We start from the raw sequence: 20,429 nt of genomic DNA, 5'->3' as shown, positions 1-20,429 counted from the left end.
TCCCAATCTCAGGGATTCCACCTCACAATACTCTGAACCCAGTTTTCTATCTTATCCAATGTTCTATGCTCTGCCATTCAAGGTCTCCCGCACCAAGACAGCCCACCAGCTTAAATATCCAATCCCTCTATCAATGTACTACAGCAACCCATGACCTCCACCATCTAGAAGGACAAGGGCAACAGATGCATGGAAACATTTTCGCATCATCTGTACCATCCTGACTTGAACATATATTATTGTCCTTTCATTGTTGTTAGGTCAAAATCCTTAAACTCCCTACCTAACAGCTTTGTGGGAGCACCTTTACCAGCGGAACTGCAGCTGTTCAAGAAGGTGACTCACCACCATCTTCTCAAGGGTATTTAGAGATGGGTAATGAATGCCAGCCCAGCCAGAAATGCCCACAATCCAAAAATTAATTAAAAAAATAAAGTTGTGCTTTTTTGGAGATTAAGACACCATATTGAAACAGTTTAGATGGATGTCAGTGGAGTGTCTTTCTGTTATTGATTATATCATTATACTCTTAAGGTATTTTGACAACACGATCATAACCATGATGCTCTTCTATATTTAAAACTTCAATCAACACTGAACACCTTGTGATACTAACACTGTGGGCTTAGTCCTACTGCTTACTCTTGTTAAACATATCTTTAAAAATGACAGCCACAATAATGAACTGAACAACAACATTACAAAATGCAGAAAAACATTTTATACAGGCTCAATTAACTCTATGCTAAGGTCGAAAAAGGAATATTGAGCAATATTCATTTAGATAAGTTCAATCATTTTGAAACCTCAAGCAGTTTGATTATTATGAATATAACTTTGAGTACCAGTGTTTTCAGGACTTGCATCTTATGTAGTGTTTCCTCTAATTTGAATTTGCTGTGCATAGCTTGTTCATTGCATGATCCCTTTAAGCTTGCCACACGGCAGTACTTGTGCACATCTTAAAGGAGACATTGATTGTATGCCTGTTCCATTAATGGTGTGTTCTGGGTTGCTGCGCAGCCATGCACAGCTTAGACGCAACATTATTCTTCTGTCTTTGGACATCTAACCAAGTGCAGTTTGAAGGCTAGAGTAGATACTCTCAGAATCACATAATTGTTACAGTACAGAAGGAGGCCATTTGACCCATCGTGTCTGCACCGGCTTTCCGAATAAGCATTATGACTCATTGCCATTTTCCTGCCTTTTCCCCGTAACCCCGGACATTGTATCTATTTAAATAATCATCTAATGCCCTCTTGAATGCCTTGATTTAATCTGCCTCCACCGCACTTCCAGGCAGTGCATTCCAGAGCAGAACCACTCACTGTGTGAAAAAGATCTTTCTCACGTCACATTTGTTTCTTTTGCAAATCGCTTTAATTCAGTGCCCTCTCATTCTTGATTCTTTTATGAGCAGGAACAGCTTCTCCCTATCTACTCTGTCCAGTCCCCTCATGATTTTGAACACCTCTATCAAATCTCCTCTTACCCTTCTCCTCTCCAAGGAGAACAGTCGCAACATCTCCAATCTGTTTTCGCAACTGAAGTTTCTCATCCCTGGAACCATTTTTGGATTTGTTCTGCACTCTCTGCAATGCATTCACATCCTTCCGAAAGTGTGGTGCCCAGAACTGTACACAATACTCCAGCTGAGGTCTAACTAGTGTCTTATACAAGTTCAGCATAACCTCCTTGCTCTTGTGCTCTTTTTTTAACTCATTCATGAGACATAGGCTTCACTGGCTGGGCCAGCATCTATTGTGCATCCCTAGCTGCCCTTGAGAAGGTGGTGATGAGCTGCCTTCCTGAACCGCTCAGTTCATGTGCAGTTAGGAAAGGAGTTCCAGGATGTTGTCCCAGCAACAATGAAGGGGCGGCAATATATTTCCAAGTCAGGATGGTCAGTGCTGCCCTTGTCCTTCTAGATGGTAGTGGTCATGGGTTTGGAAGGTGCTGTCATAGGAGCCTTGGTAAATTCCTGAAGTGCATCTTGTAGATGGTACACACTGCTGCTACTGTGCATCGGTGGTGGAGGAAGTGAATGTTTTTGACTGTGGTGCCAATCAAGTGGGCTGCTTTGTCCTGGATGATGTCAAGCTTCTTGAGTGTTGTGGGAGCTGCACTCATCCAGGCAAGTGGGGAGTATTCCATCACACTCCTGACATGTGCCTTGTAGATGGTGGACGGGCTTTGGGGAGTCAGGAGGTGGGTTACTCGTCGCACTATTCCTGACCTGTTCTTGTAGCCACAGTATTTATATGGCTAGTCCAGTTTAGTTTCTAGTCAATGGCAACCCCTAGGATGTTGATTGCGGGGGACTCAGTGATGGCAATGCAATTGAACATCAAAGGACGATGGTTGGATTCGCTCTTGTTGGAGATGGTCATTGCCTGACAGGTGTGGTGCGAATGTTACTTGCCACTTGTCAGCCTAAGCCTGGATATTGTCCAGGTCTTGCTGCGTTTGGAAATAGACTGCTCAGTATCTGAGGAGTCGCAAATGGTGCTGAACATTGTGCAATCATCAGCGAACATCCCCACTTCTGACCTTATGATGGAAGGAAGGTAATTGATGAAACAGCTGAAGAGGGTTGGGTCTAGGACACTACCCTGAGGAATTCCTGCAGTGATGTCCTGGAGCTGAGATGACTGACCTCCAACAAGCACAACCATCTTCCTTTGTGCTAGGTATGACTCCAACCAGCGGAGAGTTTTTCCCCTGATTCCCATTGACTCCAGTTTTGTGAGGGCTCCTTGATGCCACACTCGGTCAAATGGTGCCTTGATGTCAAGGGCAGTCACTCTCACCTCACCTCGGGAGTTCAGCTCTTTTGTCCATGTTTGAACCAAGGCTGTAATGAGATCAGGAGCTGAGTTGCCCTTGCGGAACCCAGACTGGGCGTCAGTGAGTAGGTTATTGCTAAGCCGCTTAATAGCACTGTTGATGACCCCTTCCATTACTTTACTGATGATCGAGCATAGGCTGATGGAGCGGTAATTGGCCGGGTTAGATTTGTCCTGCTTTTTGTGTACAGGACATACCTGGGCAATTTTCCACATAGCCGGATAGATGCCAGTGTTATAGCTGTACTGGAACAGCTTTGCGAGGGGTGCGGCAAGTTCTGGAGCACAAGTCTTCAGTACTATTGACGGAATATTGTCAGGGCCCATAGCCTTTGCAAAACCAAGTGCCTTCGGCTGTTTCTTGATATCACATGGAGTGAATCGAATTGGCTGAAGACTGGCATCTGTGAATCTGGGGTCCTCAGAAGGAGGCCAAGTTGGATCATCCAATCGGCATTTCTGGCTGAAGATTATTACAAATGCTTCAGCCTTTTCTTTTGCAATGATGTGCTGGGCTCCTCCATCATTAAGGATGGGGATATTTGCGGAGCCTCCCCCTCCAGTGAGTTGTTTAATTGTCCACCACCATTCATGACAGGATGTGGCAGGACTGCAGAGCTTAGATCTGATCCGTTGGTTGTGGGATCTCATGGCCCTGTCTATCACTTGCTGCTTAAGCTGTTTGTCATGCAAGTAGTCCTGTGTTATAGCTTCAGCAGGTTGACACCTCATTTTTAGGTATTCCTGGTGCTGCTTCTGACATGCCCTTCTGCAATCTTCATTGAACCAGGGTTGATCCCCTGGCTTGATGGTAATGGTAGAATGGGGGATATGCCGGACCATGGGGTTACAGATTATGTTTGAGTGCAGTTCTCTTTCTGCTGGTGGCCCACAGCACCTCATGGATGCCCAGTCTTGAGTTGCTAGATCTGTTCAAAATCTATCCCATTTAGCATGGTGGCAGTGCCACACAACACGATGGAGGGTATCCTCAATGTGAAGCCGGGACTTCGCCTCCATAATGACTGCGCGGTGGTCATTCCTACTGATCCTGTCATGAACAGATGCATCTGCGGCAGGTTGGTGAGGATGAGGTCAAGTATGTTTTTCCCTATTGTTGGTTCCCTCACCACTTGCCACAGACCCAGTCTAGCAGCTATGTCCTTTAGGACTCGGCCAGCTCAGTCAGCAGTGGTGCTACCGAGCCACTCTTGGTGGTGGACATTGAAGTCCTCCACCCAGAGTACATTCTGCACCCTTGCCACCCTTAGTGCTTCCTCCAAGTGGTGCTCAACATGGAGGAATACTGATTTATCAGCTGAGGGAGAGCAGTACGTGGTAATCAGCAGGAGGTTTCCTTGCTCATGTTTGACTTGATGCTATGAGACTTCATGGGGTCTGGAGTCGATGTTGATGACTCCCAGTGCAACTCCCTCCCGACTGTATACCACTGTGCCGCCACCTCTGTTGGGTCTGTCCTGCTGGTGGGACAGAACATACCCAGGAATGGTGGTGGTGGTGTCTGGGACATTATCTGTAAGAATGCCTAGGGCACTGTATACTTTATAAACTGCTCTCTCCATCTGTCCTGCCACCTTTAATGACTTATGCACATATATACCCAGGTCCCTCCGCACCTGCACATCCTTCAGAGTTGTCCTGCTTATTTTATATTATGTCTCCATGTTCTTCCCACCAAAGTGAATGACCTCATGTTTCTCCACATTGAACTTCATCTGCCACCTGTTTGCATACCCCACCAACTTGTCTATGTTCTTTTGAAGTTCTGTAGTGTCCTCTTCACAGTTTACAATGTTTCCAGGTTTTGTATCATCTGCAAACTTTGAAATGATCCCCTGCGCAACAAGACCATTAAAATACAGCAGGAAAAGCAAGAGTCCCAATACCGATCCCTAGAGAATGCCACTGCAAACTATCTCCAGCCCGAAAAATACCTATTAACCATTACTCGCTGTTTCCTATTACTCAGCCAATGTTGTATCCACATTGCTGCTGTCCCCTTTTATTCCATGAGCTATAAGTTTTCTCACAAGTCTTTTGTGTGGCACTGTATTGAATACCTTTTGGAACTCCATGTGCATCACATCAAAAGCCTTACCCTCAACAACCCTCTCTGCTACCTCTTCTAAAAACTCCAGCAAGTTAGTTAAACATGATATTCCCATAGGAAATCCATGCTGGCTCCCCCTATGGGGGAACAAAACTAGAAACAGATGCCTGCAGTAACAGAGACAAAAATAATGCAGAGGAAGCTTGTGTTAGTTAAAGCCAGGAATTGAATTTCTTAATTTCAATTTACATGAATATTCAGATTTATAATAGCTATCAGCTGTCACCACAATTGGCTTTTCTGAAACTTACTGCTGCAAGAACTTGGCAATGATTCATATAGAATGCCTTTATTATGTTAGGAAAACTAATATAAGAACATAAAATCTGAGTAGGGTTAGAAATATCTAATTTTCCAATGTTAACAGTCTCTGATTACCAATCACATTAGCCCCTACTAATTAATTTTTCTTTAATAGTCAAGTATTGGAGATAATGGCAGCAGTGCGAGAAGAGGACACACGTGAACTGAGCAACACCATGTACAATAATACTGTGAAGATGTTCTTTCCTAATAGTTGATCAACAAGGATATCATTCTGATAATTTGTTTTAAATCTAAACAACTTAACAGGCAGCTGGCAGTGACACCCATTTCCAGTGGTGGTACTACTTAGTTTATTCTGTTGTTCATACTGGATGTTGAACTCAATGCATGAGCTACTATAGAGTCAATATGAATTTACCCCCACCATTGCCATACATTTTCTCTTCAAAGTGAGTGAAATTTTCTCACTTTGGTAACATGGGGGGATCCTTTTCCAAAGTAGAAATTTAGATGAGGGAAAAATTGACTGTCCCTTTTGATGCATGGATGGCAGCTTCCCTGAACATGTCCAAAAGTATAATTAAACTGACATAATATTCACTAAAATACCTTAAAGTGGGATTTTTAAAACTATATAGTACCTTGGGATACAAATCGGCATATTATTGTTATGTTTGCTGATTGCTTACAACTTTGTTATAATACATCTCTGCTGCAGAGATCAGTATTAATTAGATATTTAGCTCTTTTTATGCAATTAATAAAACGGTCAAAGACAAATTATGGTCGGCTTGTTTGGTTCGGAGTAGGATGGGTGGCAGAGACCAGAACAAACGAGAAATTGCACAGCATTATGCAATTTTATCTGATCACTTTTAGCACATACATATATGTATTATGATCTTAAGATGTATTGTGAAACCTCATGATAAGTAGACCATTGTGATTTAAGATTGTGAATATATAGATGAAGATACTATTTTACAGTTTTGTTCTAGTGCCCACTGAGACAAAAATATAAATGGTTGAACAAGATGTGGAGCAATGTAGTTATCATGTACAAAATCCATGTTAATGACCCAAAATTGGGACAAAATTACTTCTGGAATCTTGATGTACGGGAAATTACTACTAGATTGATATGATAATCATATATTTGAAAATAAAACTCTTGTGCTTCACACTGATGCATTCATTTGTGTTCAGAATATTTGTTTGAAAATAAAATATACACTTACGTGCCTAACAAAAGTATTTTGAGTTCAAAATCTCAAACTGCATGTACCACATGTTCAATGAAAACTAGTCATATTTTGAAAAAATTATTTTTTGACATTATAAAAAAACACTATGTAGTTTAAAGTTCTGTTACATTTCTCACAAATGTCCCAATGGGCTAAATATACAGTGAACTGGATTTTATTTTCAGCAGTGAACAAACAGTGTCAGCCATTTATTACAATTGCCAAAAGATTTTGCACTGGAACTTACTATAAAATCAGTGTGTGAAAAGATGCAGCACCCTCTATCGGTGATCTGGGATCTATGTGAACAGAGTAAGAATTTCCTTATCTAATCAGATTGAAAATATTAATGAGCAATGCAGTCTAATCCAGGAAGTGACAATTGGAATATCTAATTCAATGTCAATCAGGTACAGAAAGCAAAATCAAGAGGGAAGGAAAGATTGTTTTAGGAGTGAAAGATAAAATAGACAAAAGTGAAAAATAATTTTTGGAGATTTAAAAAAAATTAAATAAAAATCTGAAGGAATAAGATGCCACATTTGTTAAAGTTAATTTTCAGTGCTAGAAAGTTTAACAGTACTTAAGATTTATCACACTATTAAAAGGGTACTTACAATCAAATAAACAAGACCTAACTTTTAATGAGTTTAGTAGGTATATATCACACACATACAGCAATTTCATATCACTCCATGTATTTCACTGGTGTGATACCTGTTTCTGGAGGAACAGGGCAATTTGGACAGCAACTTCTGGATTTCTGTGCCTACATGCAGTCACCAGCAATTGCTGAGTGATTTTTAACTTTAATCATGGTGAGCAATGCTAGCTGCCACAAAATCCAGCCGTTAATATGTCCAATGAAATCATTTATTAGACAAACAACAGCAACTAATTTATCCTATGAACTCAAATTTTTACAATTATATTAGGGGAAAGAATCTATGTGGGTCTCTTGAAAACTAATCATGATATTGTCAATGAAAGTAAGGCAATAGTGGACATGTTTTGTGTCATATTTATAGTGGATGAAAAGGATAGCATGACGAACAACCCAAGGAAACTAATAGTGAATCTGGAACCAAAATTACCATAAGCAAAACAACAGTAATTTAGAAAATAATGGCACCAGTGACAAATTATCAGGTCCACATGGTTTTTAATCCAAGATTTTAAAAGAAATAGGCAGTGGTGTAGTGGTATTATCACTGGACTGGTAATGCCCTGGAGACCACAGTTGATGGTGGAATTTGAATTCAATAATAAAAAAAAAATCTGGAATTAAAAGTCTAATGGAGGAAATATGCCATCCTCACCTGGTCTGGCCTACATGTGACTCGACATGTGGTTGACTCTTAAATGCCCTAGCAAGCCACTCAGTTGTATCAAATGGCTACAAAAGAATGAAACTGGATGGACTACCCAGCATTGACCTAGGCACCTGAAATGACAATGCCAAACTCTGCAAAGTCCTCTTTACTAACATCTGGGGGCTTGTGCCAAAATTGGGAGAGCTGTCCCACAGGCTAGTCAAGCAACAACCTGACATAGGTCATACTCACAAAATCATACCTTACAGATAATGTCCCAGACACCAACATCACCATCCTTATGTCCTCTCCCACAGGCAGGACAGACCTAGTAGAGGCAGTACAATGGTATACAGTCAGGAGGGAGTTGCCCTGAGAGTCCTCAACATTGACTCCATCCAAACATGGGCAAGGAAACCTCTCGCTGATTACCACTCACTGCCTCTCCTCCCCACCACCCCCCCCATCCAACTCAGCTGATGAATCAATGCTCCTCCATGTTGAACAACACTTGCAGGAAGCTCTGAGGATGGCAAAGGTGCAGAATGTACACTGGCTGGGGTCCATCATGAAGAGTGGCTCAGTAGCACCACCATAGACCAAGCTGGCTGGGTCCTAAAGGATATAACTGCTAGACAAGCCTGCAGAAGGTGATGAGTAAACTAACAAGAGGGAAAAACATATTTGACCTCATCCTCACCAACGTGCCTGCTACAGATGGGGGAAGGCAGTGGCATAGTCACTGGACTGATATTCCAGAGACCCACAGTAATGCTCTGGGGACCTGGGTTCAAATCCCACCACGGCAGATGGTGAAATTTGAATTCAATAAAAATCTGGAATTAAAAGTCTGATGATGACCATGAAACCATTGTCGATTGTTGTAAAAACCCATCTGGTTCACTAATGTTCTTTAGGGAAGGAAATCTGCTGTCCTTACCTGGCCTACATGTGACTCCAGATCCACAGTAATGTGGTTGACTCTTAACTGACCTCTGAACAAGGGCAATAAATGTTGACCTAGCCAATAATGTCCACATCCCAATAAACAAATAAAAAAAGAGATACATCTGTCCATGACAGTATTGGTAGGAGAGACCACCGCACAGTTGTTGTGGAGACGAAGTCCCACCTTCACATTGAGGATACCCTCCATCGTGTTGTGTAGTACTATCACCTGCTAAGCGGGGTAGATTTCGAACAGATCTAGCAACTCTAGGCTGGGCAACCACGAGGCGCTGTGGACCATCAGTAGAAGTGTACTCAATCACAATCTGTAACCACATGGCCCAGCATATTCTCCACTCTACCATTACCGCCAAGAATGCAGGGCACGCCAGGAGCAGCATCAGGCATACCTAAAAATGAGGTGTCAACCTATTGAAATACAACACAAATACTTGTCTGCCTAACAGTATAAGCAGCAAGTGATAGAGCTAAGCGATTCCACAACCAACAATCAGATCTAAACTCTGCAGTCCTGCCACATCCAGTCGTGAATGGCAGTGGACAATTTAACAACTCACAAATATCCCCATCCTCAATGAAAGGTGAGCCCAGCAGATCAGTGTAAAAGATAAGGCTGAAGCATTTGCAACAATGTTCAGCCAGGTGTGCTGAGTAAATGACCCATCTCGGCTTCCTCCAGAGGTCCCCAGCATCACAGATGTCTTCAGCCAATTCGATTCACTCCACGTTATATCAAGAAACAGCTGAAGGCACTGGATACTGCAAAGGCTGTAGGCCTTGTCAGTATTCCGGCAATGGTACTGAAGAATTGTGCTCCAGAACTTGCTGTGCCCCGAGCCAAGCTGTTCCAGTACAGCCACAACACATGCATCTACCCGGCTATGTGGAAAATTGCCCAGGTAAGTCCTGTACACAAAAAGCAGGACTAATCCAACCCAGCCAATTACCACCCCATCAGTCCACTCTCCATCATCAGTAAAGTGATGGAAGGGGTCATCAACAGTGTTATTAAGCGGCACTTGCTTAGCAATAACCTGTTCACTGACGCCCAGTCTGGGTTCCGCCAGGGCACTCAGCTCCTGACCTCATTACAACCTTGGTTCAAGCATGGACAAAAGAGCTGAACTGCAGAGCTGAGGTGAGAGTGACTGCCCTTGACTTCAAGGCAGCATTTGACAGAGTGTGGCATCAAGGAGCCCTAGCAAAACTGGAGTCTATGGGAAACAGGGGGAAATTCTTCGCTGGTTGGAGTCATACCTAGCACAAAGGAAGCTTGTTGCGGATGTTGGAGGTCAATCATCTCAGTCCCAGGACAACACCGCAGGAGTTGCTCAGGGTAGTGTCCTTGATTCAACCAGCTTCAGCTGCTTCATCAATGACCTTCCATCATAAGGTCAGAGGTGGGGATCTTTGCTGATGGTTGGACAATGTTCAGCACCATTTACAACTCCTCAGATGGTAAAACAGTCCATGTCCAAATGCAGCAAGACCTGGACAATATCCAGGGTTGGGCTGACACGTGGCAAGTAACATTCACACCACACAATTGTCAGTTAATGAGCCATCGCCAACAAGAGAGATGAAAACATTGTAGATACCCTAACTATAAACTTTGAAAGTTCTCTGACTCAGGAGCTGTTGCATCAGATTGGAAAATTATGCATGTCACTCTGGTATTTAAGAAAGGTGAGAGCGAAACTGTGGAATTATAGACCAGTTAGCCCACATAGTCAAGAAATTACTAAAGTCTATAATTAGGGACAGGGTGACTTTGAAATTTTTCAGCTGATCGAAGAAAGGCAGCATGGATTTGTAAAGTGTACATGAAGTTACTGTAGTAGTGGATAGAGTATATGAATGGATGTTATTCATATGGACTTTCAGAAGGGATTTGATAGTTTATTATGAGATTTTGTCAGCAAAACTTGAAGCTCATGGAATTGTAGACAAATTATTGAGCAGATTAGGAGATTGGCTGAGTGAAAGGCTGAGTGACAGGAGATAGAGGTAAATATAATGGGCAGTTACTTCAATTGACAGCATGTGTCTAGTGGTATCCCACAAGGATGAGTTGGGGCTTCAACTATTTGTCATATTTATTATGACTTAGATGATGGAATAAAGAGCAATAAGTCTATTTGCTGTTGACACAAAGAAAGGTGGTATTATAAGCAGTGTAGACAGAATCATAAAATTAGTTATTAATAAATGAAGTGAATGGGCAAAACTGTGGCTATTTGATTCAGTAAAGGCATTGGAGGTTGCATTTTTCTCTGTCTAAAAATAGCCAAAGAATCACCTGCAATGCTCTTCCCAGTCCTGCGCCATTACCTCTGGTGTCCCCCAAGGATCTATCCTTGGCCCCCTCCTATTTCTCATCTACATGTTACTCTGGATGACATCATCCAAGAATACTGTCAGTTTCCTCATGTACGTTGACAACACCCAGCTCTAACTCACCACTCCCTCTCTTGACCCTTGCTGTCTCTAAATTGTCAAGACTGCTTGTCCAACATCCCGTACTGGAGGAACAAAAATTTCTTTCAACTAAATATCAGGAAGACCAAAGCCATTGACTTTGGTCCCTGCCACAAACTTCGCTGCTTAGCAACTGATACTACCCCCTCCCTGGCAACTGTCTGAGGCTAAACTAGTTTATTTACAACCATGATGTCATATTTGATTCCAAAATGAGCTTCCAAACACATATCCATCTCATCACTCAGATCACCTATGAGAACATGTTTTGACTCAGCGGGTGGTTTGAGTTTGGGATGCACTGCCTGCAAGTGTGGTGGAGGCAGGTTCAATCGAGGCATTCAAGAGGGCACTGGATGATTATTTGAATAGAAACAATGTGCAGGGGTTCACAGAAAAGGCAGGAAAATGGCACTAAGTCACAATGCTCATTTGGAGAGCCGGTGCAGACACACTGGGCCGAATAGCCTCCTTCTACACTGTAACAATTCTGTGATTCTGTGATTCCAGCTCTGGAATAATGCATGACTTCATCCCTGCCTCAGCTCATCTGCTGCTGAAACCCTCATTCATGCCTTTGTTACCTCTAGACTTGACTATTCCAATGCTGGCCTCCTACATTCTCCCCTCTCTAGACTTGGTTATCCAAAACTCTGCTGCCTGCCTCCTGACTTGAACCAAGTTCCATTCACCCATCACCTCTGTGATCACAGACCTAAACTGGATCCTAGTTAGGTCATGCTTTGATTTTAAAATATACGTCCTTATTTTCAAATCCCTCCTGTAACTTGCCCCTCCATATCTCTCTAATCTCTACCCCACTACCTTCCAAAATGTCTGCAATCCTCTTGAGCATTTTTAATTTTAATTGCTGCGTCATTGTTGGTTGTGCCTTTACTGTCAAGACACTAAGATTTGGAATTCTCTCCCTAAGGCTCTCTGCCTCTTTTTTTCTCCTTTAGGATGCTCCTTGTATGAACAAATATTTCACGTTTATTTTCACAATAGAAGCACAAGTTACATACCAGAAATAGAGGGTAACCTAGAAACTAAAAAGTGCAAAAAATAAGGTAATTAATATCAGCGGAGAAAAAGTATTGGAGAAACTTAAAGGACCAAAATCCGACAAATCCCCAGAGCTGATGCTGTACACATGGGTTCCAAAGGAGAAAGCTACAGAGATAGTGGCTGCACTATGATTTTCCAAAATTTCTTAGATTCAGGAACAGTCCCATCAAATTGGAAGTTGGCAAATGTAACACCGCTTTTCCAGAAAGGAGAGGGAGAGGAAACGGGGAACTACAGGCCAGTTAGCACTATCAGTCATTGGGAAAATGCTGGAATCTATTAAGGAAACCATAACAATGCAGTTAGAAAAGTATACAATGAATAGAACAAGCCACCATGGTTTCACAGAAGGGAAATCTGGTTTGACAAAATTTGTGTTTTTTGAGGACGTAACTAGAAAGATAGATAAAGGAAAACAGGTACATGTAGTATACGTGGATTTCCAAAAGGCATTCGGTAAGGTGCCACACAAAACGTTAAATGGCAAGATAAGGGCTCATGGAGTTGGGGTAATATATTGACATGGATAGAGGATTGGTTAATGGACAGGAAGTAGAGGGTGGGTTTAAACGTAATTTTTAAACTGGCCACAGTGATCAGTGCTGGGGCCTCAGCTATTTACGATCCAATTATTGACTTAGATAAGACAAAGAGTAATGTATGTAGATTGCTGATGGTACAAAGCTAGGTGGAATGGTAAGCTGTGGGGAGGACACAGAGAGGCTGCAAAGAGATATAGACAAGTGAGCAGGCAACAAGAAGGCAAAAGGAGTATAATGTGGGGAAGTGATGTTATTGATCTTGGTGTAAGAATAGAAAAGCAGAGCATTTTTTAAACGGTGTGAAACTTGTAAATGTTGATGTTCAAAGAGACTTGGGTGTACTCATACAAGGAATACAGAAAGTTGGCATGCAGGTACAGCAAGCAATTAAGAAAGCAAATGGCATGTTGGCCTTTATTGCAAGGGGATTAGAGTACAGGAATAAAGAGGTCTTGCTAGAGTTGTACAGGACTTTGGTGAGACCACATCTGGAATACTGTATTGCATATAAATGTGTATGCAGTTTCGGTCTCCATATTTAGGGCAAGATATAATGTATTGGAGGTGGTACAGCAAAGATTCACTAAATTGGTTTCTGGGATGAGGGGATTGTCCTATGATGAGAAGCTGAGTAAATTGGGTCTATATTCTCTGGAGTTTAGAAGAATAAGAGGTGATCTCATTGAAATATACAAGATTCTGAAAGGGCTTGAGTGTGTAGACATCGAGAGATTGTTTGTGATGGCCATGGAATCTAAAACATGGCACAGTCACAAGATAAGGGGCTGATCAGTTAGGACTGAAATGAGGAGAAATTACTTCAAAGGGTTGTGAATCTTTGGAATTCTCTGCTCCAGAAGGTTGGGAATGCTAATTTGTTGAATACATTTAAGGCTGGGATAGACAGATTTTTGGTCTCAGGGAATCAAGCAATATGTGGAGTGGACAGGAAAGTGGAGTTGAAGCCCAAGATCAGGCATGGTCGTATTGAATGGTGGAGCAGGACCGTTGGGTTGTATGGTCTACTCCTGCTGTGATTTCTTGTGTTCCTTAAAGCCAACCTCTTTGACTAAGCTTCCTAATTTTCTTTTATAACTCCTGTGAAGCTCCTTGGGACATTTCACTACATGAAAAGCAAAATGTTGAAGGCAAGTTTGAGGTCATTCACCTTGGACCAAAAAATGATAGATCAGAGGACTTTCTACATAACAGCACAAGAAATAGGAACAGGAGTAGGCGATTTGGCCCCTCAAGCTTGCTTGTCATGCAATAAGCTAATGTGTAATCAGACTATGGCTTCAACTCCACTTTCCTGCCTGACCCCAAAAACCTTTGACTCCCTTGTAGATCAAAAATCCATCTAACGCAGCCTTGAATATATTCAATGATCCAGCCTCTACTGATCTCTGGGGTAGAAAATTCCAAAGATTAACCACCCCCTGAGAGAAGAAATTCCTCCTCATCACTTGACTTAAATGGGAGACCTCTTATTTTGAAACTGCGCCCCCTCGTTCTAGATTCCTCCAGTAGGGAAAGATCCCTTCAGCATCTACCCTGTCAAGCCCCCCTCAGATCTAATTTTCAATAAGCTTGCTTCTCATTCTTCTATATTCCAATAAGTATAGTCCCAAACTGATTAATCTTTCATCATAAGACAACCTGTTCATCCCTGGAATCAAACTAGTGAAACTTCTCTGAACTTTCTCCAATGCAAGTAATTCCTTCCTTAAATAAGGAGTTGAAAACTGTATGCAGTCCTCTTGGTTTGGTTGCACCAAACTGTACAGTTGATGCAAGACTTCCATACTTTTATACTCCACCCCACTTTGCAATAAAGCCCAACTTTCCAGTTACCTTCCTAATTACTTGCTGAACAATATCCAGGCTTGGGCTAACAAATGGCAAGTAACATTCACACCACACAAGTGTCAGGCAATGACCATCTCCGACAAGAGAGAATCCAACCATTGCCCCTTGATGTTCAATGGCATTACCATCACTGAATCCCTCACTATCAACATTGACCAGAAGCCGAACTGGACTAGCCATAGAAAAATTCTTTGGCTACAAGAACAGGTCTGAGGCTAGGGGTCGTGTGACTCACCTCCTGACTCCCCAAACCCTGCCCACCATCTACAAGGCACAAGTCAGGAGTCTGATGGAATACTCCCCACTTGCCTGGATGAGTGCAGCTCCCACAACACTCAAGAAGCTGGACACTGTCCAGGACAAAGCAGTCCGTTTGATTGGCACCACATCCACAAACATTCACTTCCTCCACCACTGATGCACAGTAGCAGCAGTGTGTACCATCTGCAAAATGCATTGCAGGAATTCACCAAGGCTCCTTCGATAGCACCTTCCAAACCCATGACCACTACCACCTAGAAGGGCAGTAGATAGATGAGAACACCACCACCTGGAAGATCCCCTCCATGTCCCTCACCATCCTGACTTGGAAATATATCATCGTTCCTTCCCTGTCGCTGGGTCAAAATCCTGGAACTCGCTGCCTAACAGCACCGTGGGTGTACCTATACCACATTGACTGCAGCGGTTCAAGAAGGCAGCTCACCACTACCTTCTCAAGGACAACTAGTTATGGGCAATAAATGCTGGCCCAGCCAGCGAAGCCCACATTCCGTGAATGAATTTAAAAGAGCCTGCATGCTAACTTATTGTGATTCATGTACAAGGAGATTCAGATCCCTCTGTACTGCAGCATTCTGTAGTATCTCCATTTAAATCAGATTCTGCTTTTCTATTCTTCCTGCCAAGGTGGACAACTTCACATTTTCCCACACCATACTCCGGGTGCCAAATGTTGTCCCACTCACTTAATCTATGCATATCCCTTTGCAGACTCTGTCCTCCTCAGGACATGCTTTCCTACCTATCTTTGTCCTCAGCAAATTTGACTTTAATACACTTAGTCCCTTCATTCAAGTCATTAATATAGATGGTAAATAGTTAAGGACTGATCCTTGTGGCATTCCACTAGTTATACTTTGCCAACCCGAAAATGACCCATATATCCCTACTCTTTCCTGTTGGTTAGCCAATACTCTATCTATGCTAATCCCCCAAAGCCATGAGCTCTTCTTATGCTGTTACTTTTTTGTGGCCTTTTGGAAATCCAAATACACACTTATTGTTTCTCCTTTATCCACTCTGCTTGTTACACCTTCAAATAGCTAATTTCTTCAAACACGGTTTTCCTTTCATAAAACCACGTTGACTCTGCTTGATTGAAGAAATGATTTACTAAATGCCCTATTACTACTTAATAATGGATTCCAGCATTTTCCCAATGACAGATGTTAGGCTAAGTGGTCTATAATTTCCTGCTTTCTGTCTCCCTCCTTTATTAAATAAGGTATTTCATTTGTGGTTTTCCAATCTGCTGGTACCTTTCCAGAACCTAGGGAATTTTCACAGAATTGTTGCAGTGCAGAAGGCCATTCAGCCCATCATGTCTGCACTGGCTCTCTAAATGAGCAATTCACTTTGTGCCATTTCCCCGCCTTCTGCTCATAACCCTGCACATTCTTACTTTTCAGATAACAGTCTAATTCTCATTGGAATGCTTAATTGAAACTGCCTCCACCATACTCCCAGGCAGTGCATTCTAGACCTTGACCACTCAATGCGGGAAAAAGTTTCTTCTCATGTTACTTTTGCTTCTTTAATTAATTACTTTAAATCTATGCCCTCTCATTCTCAATCCTTTCATGAGTGGAAATAATTTCTCCCTATCTACTCTGTCCAGACCCCTCACGATTTTGAATGCCTCTATCAAATCTCCTCTGTCTTCTTTTCTCCAAGGAAAACAGTCCTAACTTCTCCAATCTACTTCATAATTAGTTCCTCATCCTTGGAACCATTCCTGTGAATCTTTTCTGTCTCTCTCCAATGCATTACAGTGCCCAGAGCTGGATGTAATACTCCAGCTGAGGCTGAACAAGTGTCTTATACAAGTTCAACATAACCTCCTTGCTCTTGTACTCTATGCCACTAATAAAGCCTAGGATATTGTATGCTTTATTAACTGCTCTTTCAACCTATTCACCTTCAATGACTTATGCACATATACACCCATTTGCCTCTGCTCTGATCTCCCTTTAGAATTTATTTTGCATTGTCTTTCCTTGTTCTTTCTACCAGGTTTTGGAAGATTCAGCCACATCTTTTAAGACCCTAGAGTGCAGGCCATCAGGTCGAGGAGGATTGTCAGCCTTTAGTTCCATTAGTTTTCCTTGTATTTTTTCTCTAGTGATAGTGATTTAAGTTCCTCCCTCCCTTTTGCTCCTTGATTTTCTATTCTTGGGATGCTTTTTGTGTCTTCTATCATGAAGACAGATACAAAACACTTGTTTAAAGCCTCTGTCATTTCCTTATTTCTCATTATTAATTCCCCAATCTCATCCCCTGAGAGCCCAATGTTTACATTAGCTACTCTCTTCCTTGTATATACTAGTAGAAGCGCTTACTTTTTAAAATATTTCTTGCTATTGTTGTGATGCCAGCTGATGCTACCACTGGACAAGCCAGATCCCAGAGTAGAACCTGGCTTTATAGATCCTAGCTTTTATTTGGCGGCCACAGAACAGAGTCACAGGAGTCAGCTGATGAACTTTTAACAAAAGAATAAAACATTTATTTAACAAGAGAACTATATTACATACTTCTTCACAAACAACTATCCCTTTACAGATATACACAGATTCACAAGGATGACACAAGTTACAAAAGCTATCTCACATTCTCATGTTCACAGTAGATACACAGTCCATTTAAACCAATAGACAACCTGCAGTCAGGCACATCACACTTTGAAACCAAGTGACAGATACCACCCAAACAGATGCTATGGATCCTTCATCAACTCCCACCCCTCCCCCCACCCCGCTCCCAGGCACTTGTTACACCACGAGCCTACCAGTCTCACTGAAATCTGTCTTTCACATGAGGGTTTCCAATCTCCATTCTCGAAGAACCCGCTTTGGAATCTTCTCCCAAATGACACTTTCTCTCAGATGCCTTCCACAAGGGCCCACCTCCAGGGTTTCAAACTCTCCACCTGATGTTTCTCTCCCTTGGATCACCATGTGCATTCAAGCTTTGCCTTCCATGCGCTCTCTCTCAGATACTCAGCCATGCCAATAGAACACCACTGCTTCACATGCTCATAGTAAGGACTCACCAACCTTTGGCTGTCTCCTTGGATCTTCTGGCTCCTCGCAAGCCTATTTTGCTTTAAGTCTGCATCCCATAGCTTTCTCCCTTTAAACTTGGAGCCTTCCTCTGCTCCTCACTCTTAACTTTACTTAGCAAGACTTTTTCCAGATCCCTGTTCTGTTCCTTTCATCAGAAGGTCTTCTTGAGGCCCTCCTTTCTCTCCTACTCCTTGGCTTTGGGACCTTTCAGCTCTTTTGGGAAATCAGCTCTCTGCAGTTCCTGCGCTTCTCCTGGTTCCTGGTTTCAATTGAGTTAAAAAAAAACTTCTATTCTGTTTCTCCCTGTCTCTGTGGGCCCCAATTGCTATGCAACAACCCAGTTTTCTACTTCAAGAGTCATAAAACCTCATTAACAATGCAGGAATACGACAAAGCCCTCAGACTTACAGGCAGCTTTTAAAATGAAAATCAGGTTCCTTCTTTCTTACCATACCAATACAGAAACACATATTAAACTTAAACTTATAGCTAAAACTCATTCCTAACATCCACCAATACAAATACAACTTACTTATCTGCAGTTCCAAACACAAGTTTACTCTCATTCTAATTTCTCACTCTATTATTTTTAGCCATCATTGGTAGAATTGTATGCCTTTTCCTTCAATTCCATCCTTAAATTCCTTATGCATCCTTCTCATCTTTCTTTCTCAATGGAATATATCTTTGTTGAGTTATGAAATATCTCCTTACATGCCTGCAATGCTTATTTACCATCTTATATTTTTACTTATTTTCCCAGTCCACCTTGGTTAACTCTTGACTTCATACCTTTGTAATTGCCTTTATTTAAGTTTAAGATCCCTGTTCTGTTCCCTGTTTTAGCACCATGTTTATCACCCTCAAACTGTATGTGAAATTCAATCATGTTATAATCTTTCTTCCCAAGAGGATTCCTTACTGTGAGATCATTAATTCTGTCCCACTGTGCATTGCCAGGTCTAAAATAACTTTCTGGTTGGTTTTAGAATGTATTTTTCTAAGAAACTGCCTCACATACCCACTATGAACTCATCCTCAAGGCTACTTTTGATATTTGATCTGTCCAATCTGTATGAAGATTAAAATCATAAGGGAGGGACATAAGAGTGAGTATTTTGAAGTATATGTCTCATAATCCCCCATACTCTTTGATCTATACTCTGTCCTACAATGTGGATACTATTATAGGGCTTATAAACTACTCCCACCAGTGATTTCTTTCCCTTGCTAATACTCCATCCAACCTGATTCTGCATGTTGAGCCAAGATAATTTCACATACTGTACTGATCTCATCCTTTATTAACAGAGCAACCTCACCTCCTTTTCCTTTCCTTCTGAAATGTCAAATATCCTTAAATATTCAGTCCCCAGCCTTGGTCTCTTTGCAACCATGTCTCAGTAGTGGCTATCATATCAAATCCATCAATTCATCAATCTTGTTATGAATGTTGCATGCATTCAGATAAAGAACCCTTTTTTTCTGCCTTTTCACCATTTTTCTCCTACTCTGACTCTATTTTCTGGTGAATTCTAATGTTTGAACATTCTGCCCCTTCCTGTCACACTGGTTATCATTACTCCACACTGTTACTTTGTCTTTTCTCATTAACTTTCTAAATCTCCCCTCATGAGAACCCTCCCCTCCCCCCATTTCATTTAAAGCTCCTCTACAACCCTAGTTAGACAATTTTCTAGGATACTGATTTGAGCGTGGTTCAAATGAAGCCTGTCCCAACAGTACAGCTCCCTCTTTTCCCAGTACTGCTGCTAGTGCCCCATGAATTCATACCCAATTCTTCCACACTAACCTTTGAGCGACACATTCAACTCTCTGATCTTATTTACCCTATGACAATTTGCTCATGACTCAGGTAATATCCAGAGATTATCTTTATAGTTCTGCTTTAAATTGAGTCCTTAGCTGCTCATACTCCCTTAGCAAAACCTCTTCCTTAGTCTTACCTATGCCATTGGTACACATGTAGACCACAACTGGATCCTTCCTTTCCCACTCAATGTTTTTCTCCAGCTCTGAGATGCCCTTAACTTTGGTATGGGGCGGGCAATGCAGCCTTCAGGGCTCGCACTCAGCTGCAGAAAACAATATCTATCCCCTAACTATACTGTCCCCTACTACAACATTCCTTTCTACTCCAACTTGAATGCCATCTGTACCACAGTTCTGTAGTTAGTTTGCTCATGCTCCTGCAGTCCCTGCTCTTGTCCAACAGGTACAAGAATCTTGCAGTCTGTATGGACAAGTGCAAGGGATGAAGCTCCTCCAGTGTTACTTCCTGGATCTCCATACCTGCCTCACTCGTATTCACATCTTCTTGTCCCTGGCCAC

General features: G+C 42.0%; 1 protein-coding gene across 4 annotated transcripts in view; it reads left to right on the top strand.

The window, feature by feature from the left end:
- The window catches only part of tatdn1 (TatD DNase domain containing 1), a 90,326-nt gene that overhangs the window by 54,770 nt on the left and 15,127 nt on the right, over nucleotides 1–20,429 (top strand). The window contains exon 12 of one of the 4 annotated variants that reach the window (XM_041189230.1): nucleotides 5,399–6,428. The exons of the other annotated variants lie outside the window; for them this stretch is intronic. Coding sequence (XP_041045164.1) covers nucleotides 5,399–5,501 — 103 coding nt within the window. The 3' untranslated portion in view covers nucleotides 5,502–6,428. Of the gene's footprint in view, nucleotides 1–5,398; nucleotides 6,429–20,429 lie in introns of those variants that run through there. 4 annotated transcript variants of the gene reach the window in all.

This window comes from Carcharodon carcharias, chromosome 6, assembly GCF_017639515.1.
Source record: "Carcharodon carcharias isolate sCarCar2 chromosome 6, sCarCar2.pri, whole genome shotgun sequence".
In the NCBI taxonomy this organism is placed as follows: Eukaryota; Metazoa; Chordata; class Chondrichthyes; order Lamniformes; family Lamnidae; genus Carcharodon; species Carcharodon carcharias.
The sequence above is the reverse complement of the archived record's forward strand: the minus strand, read 5'-3'. Positions and strand labels throughout refer to the sequence as shown.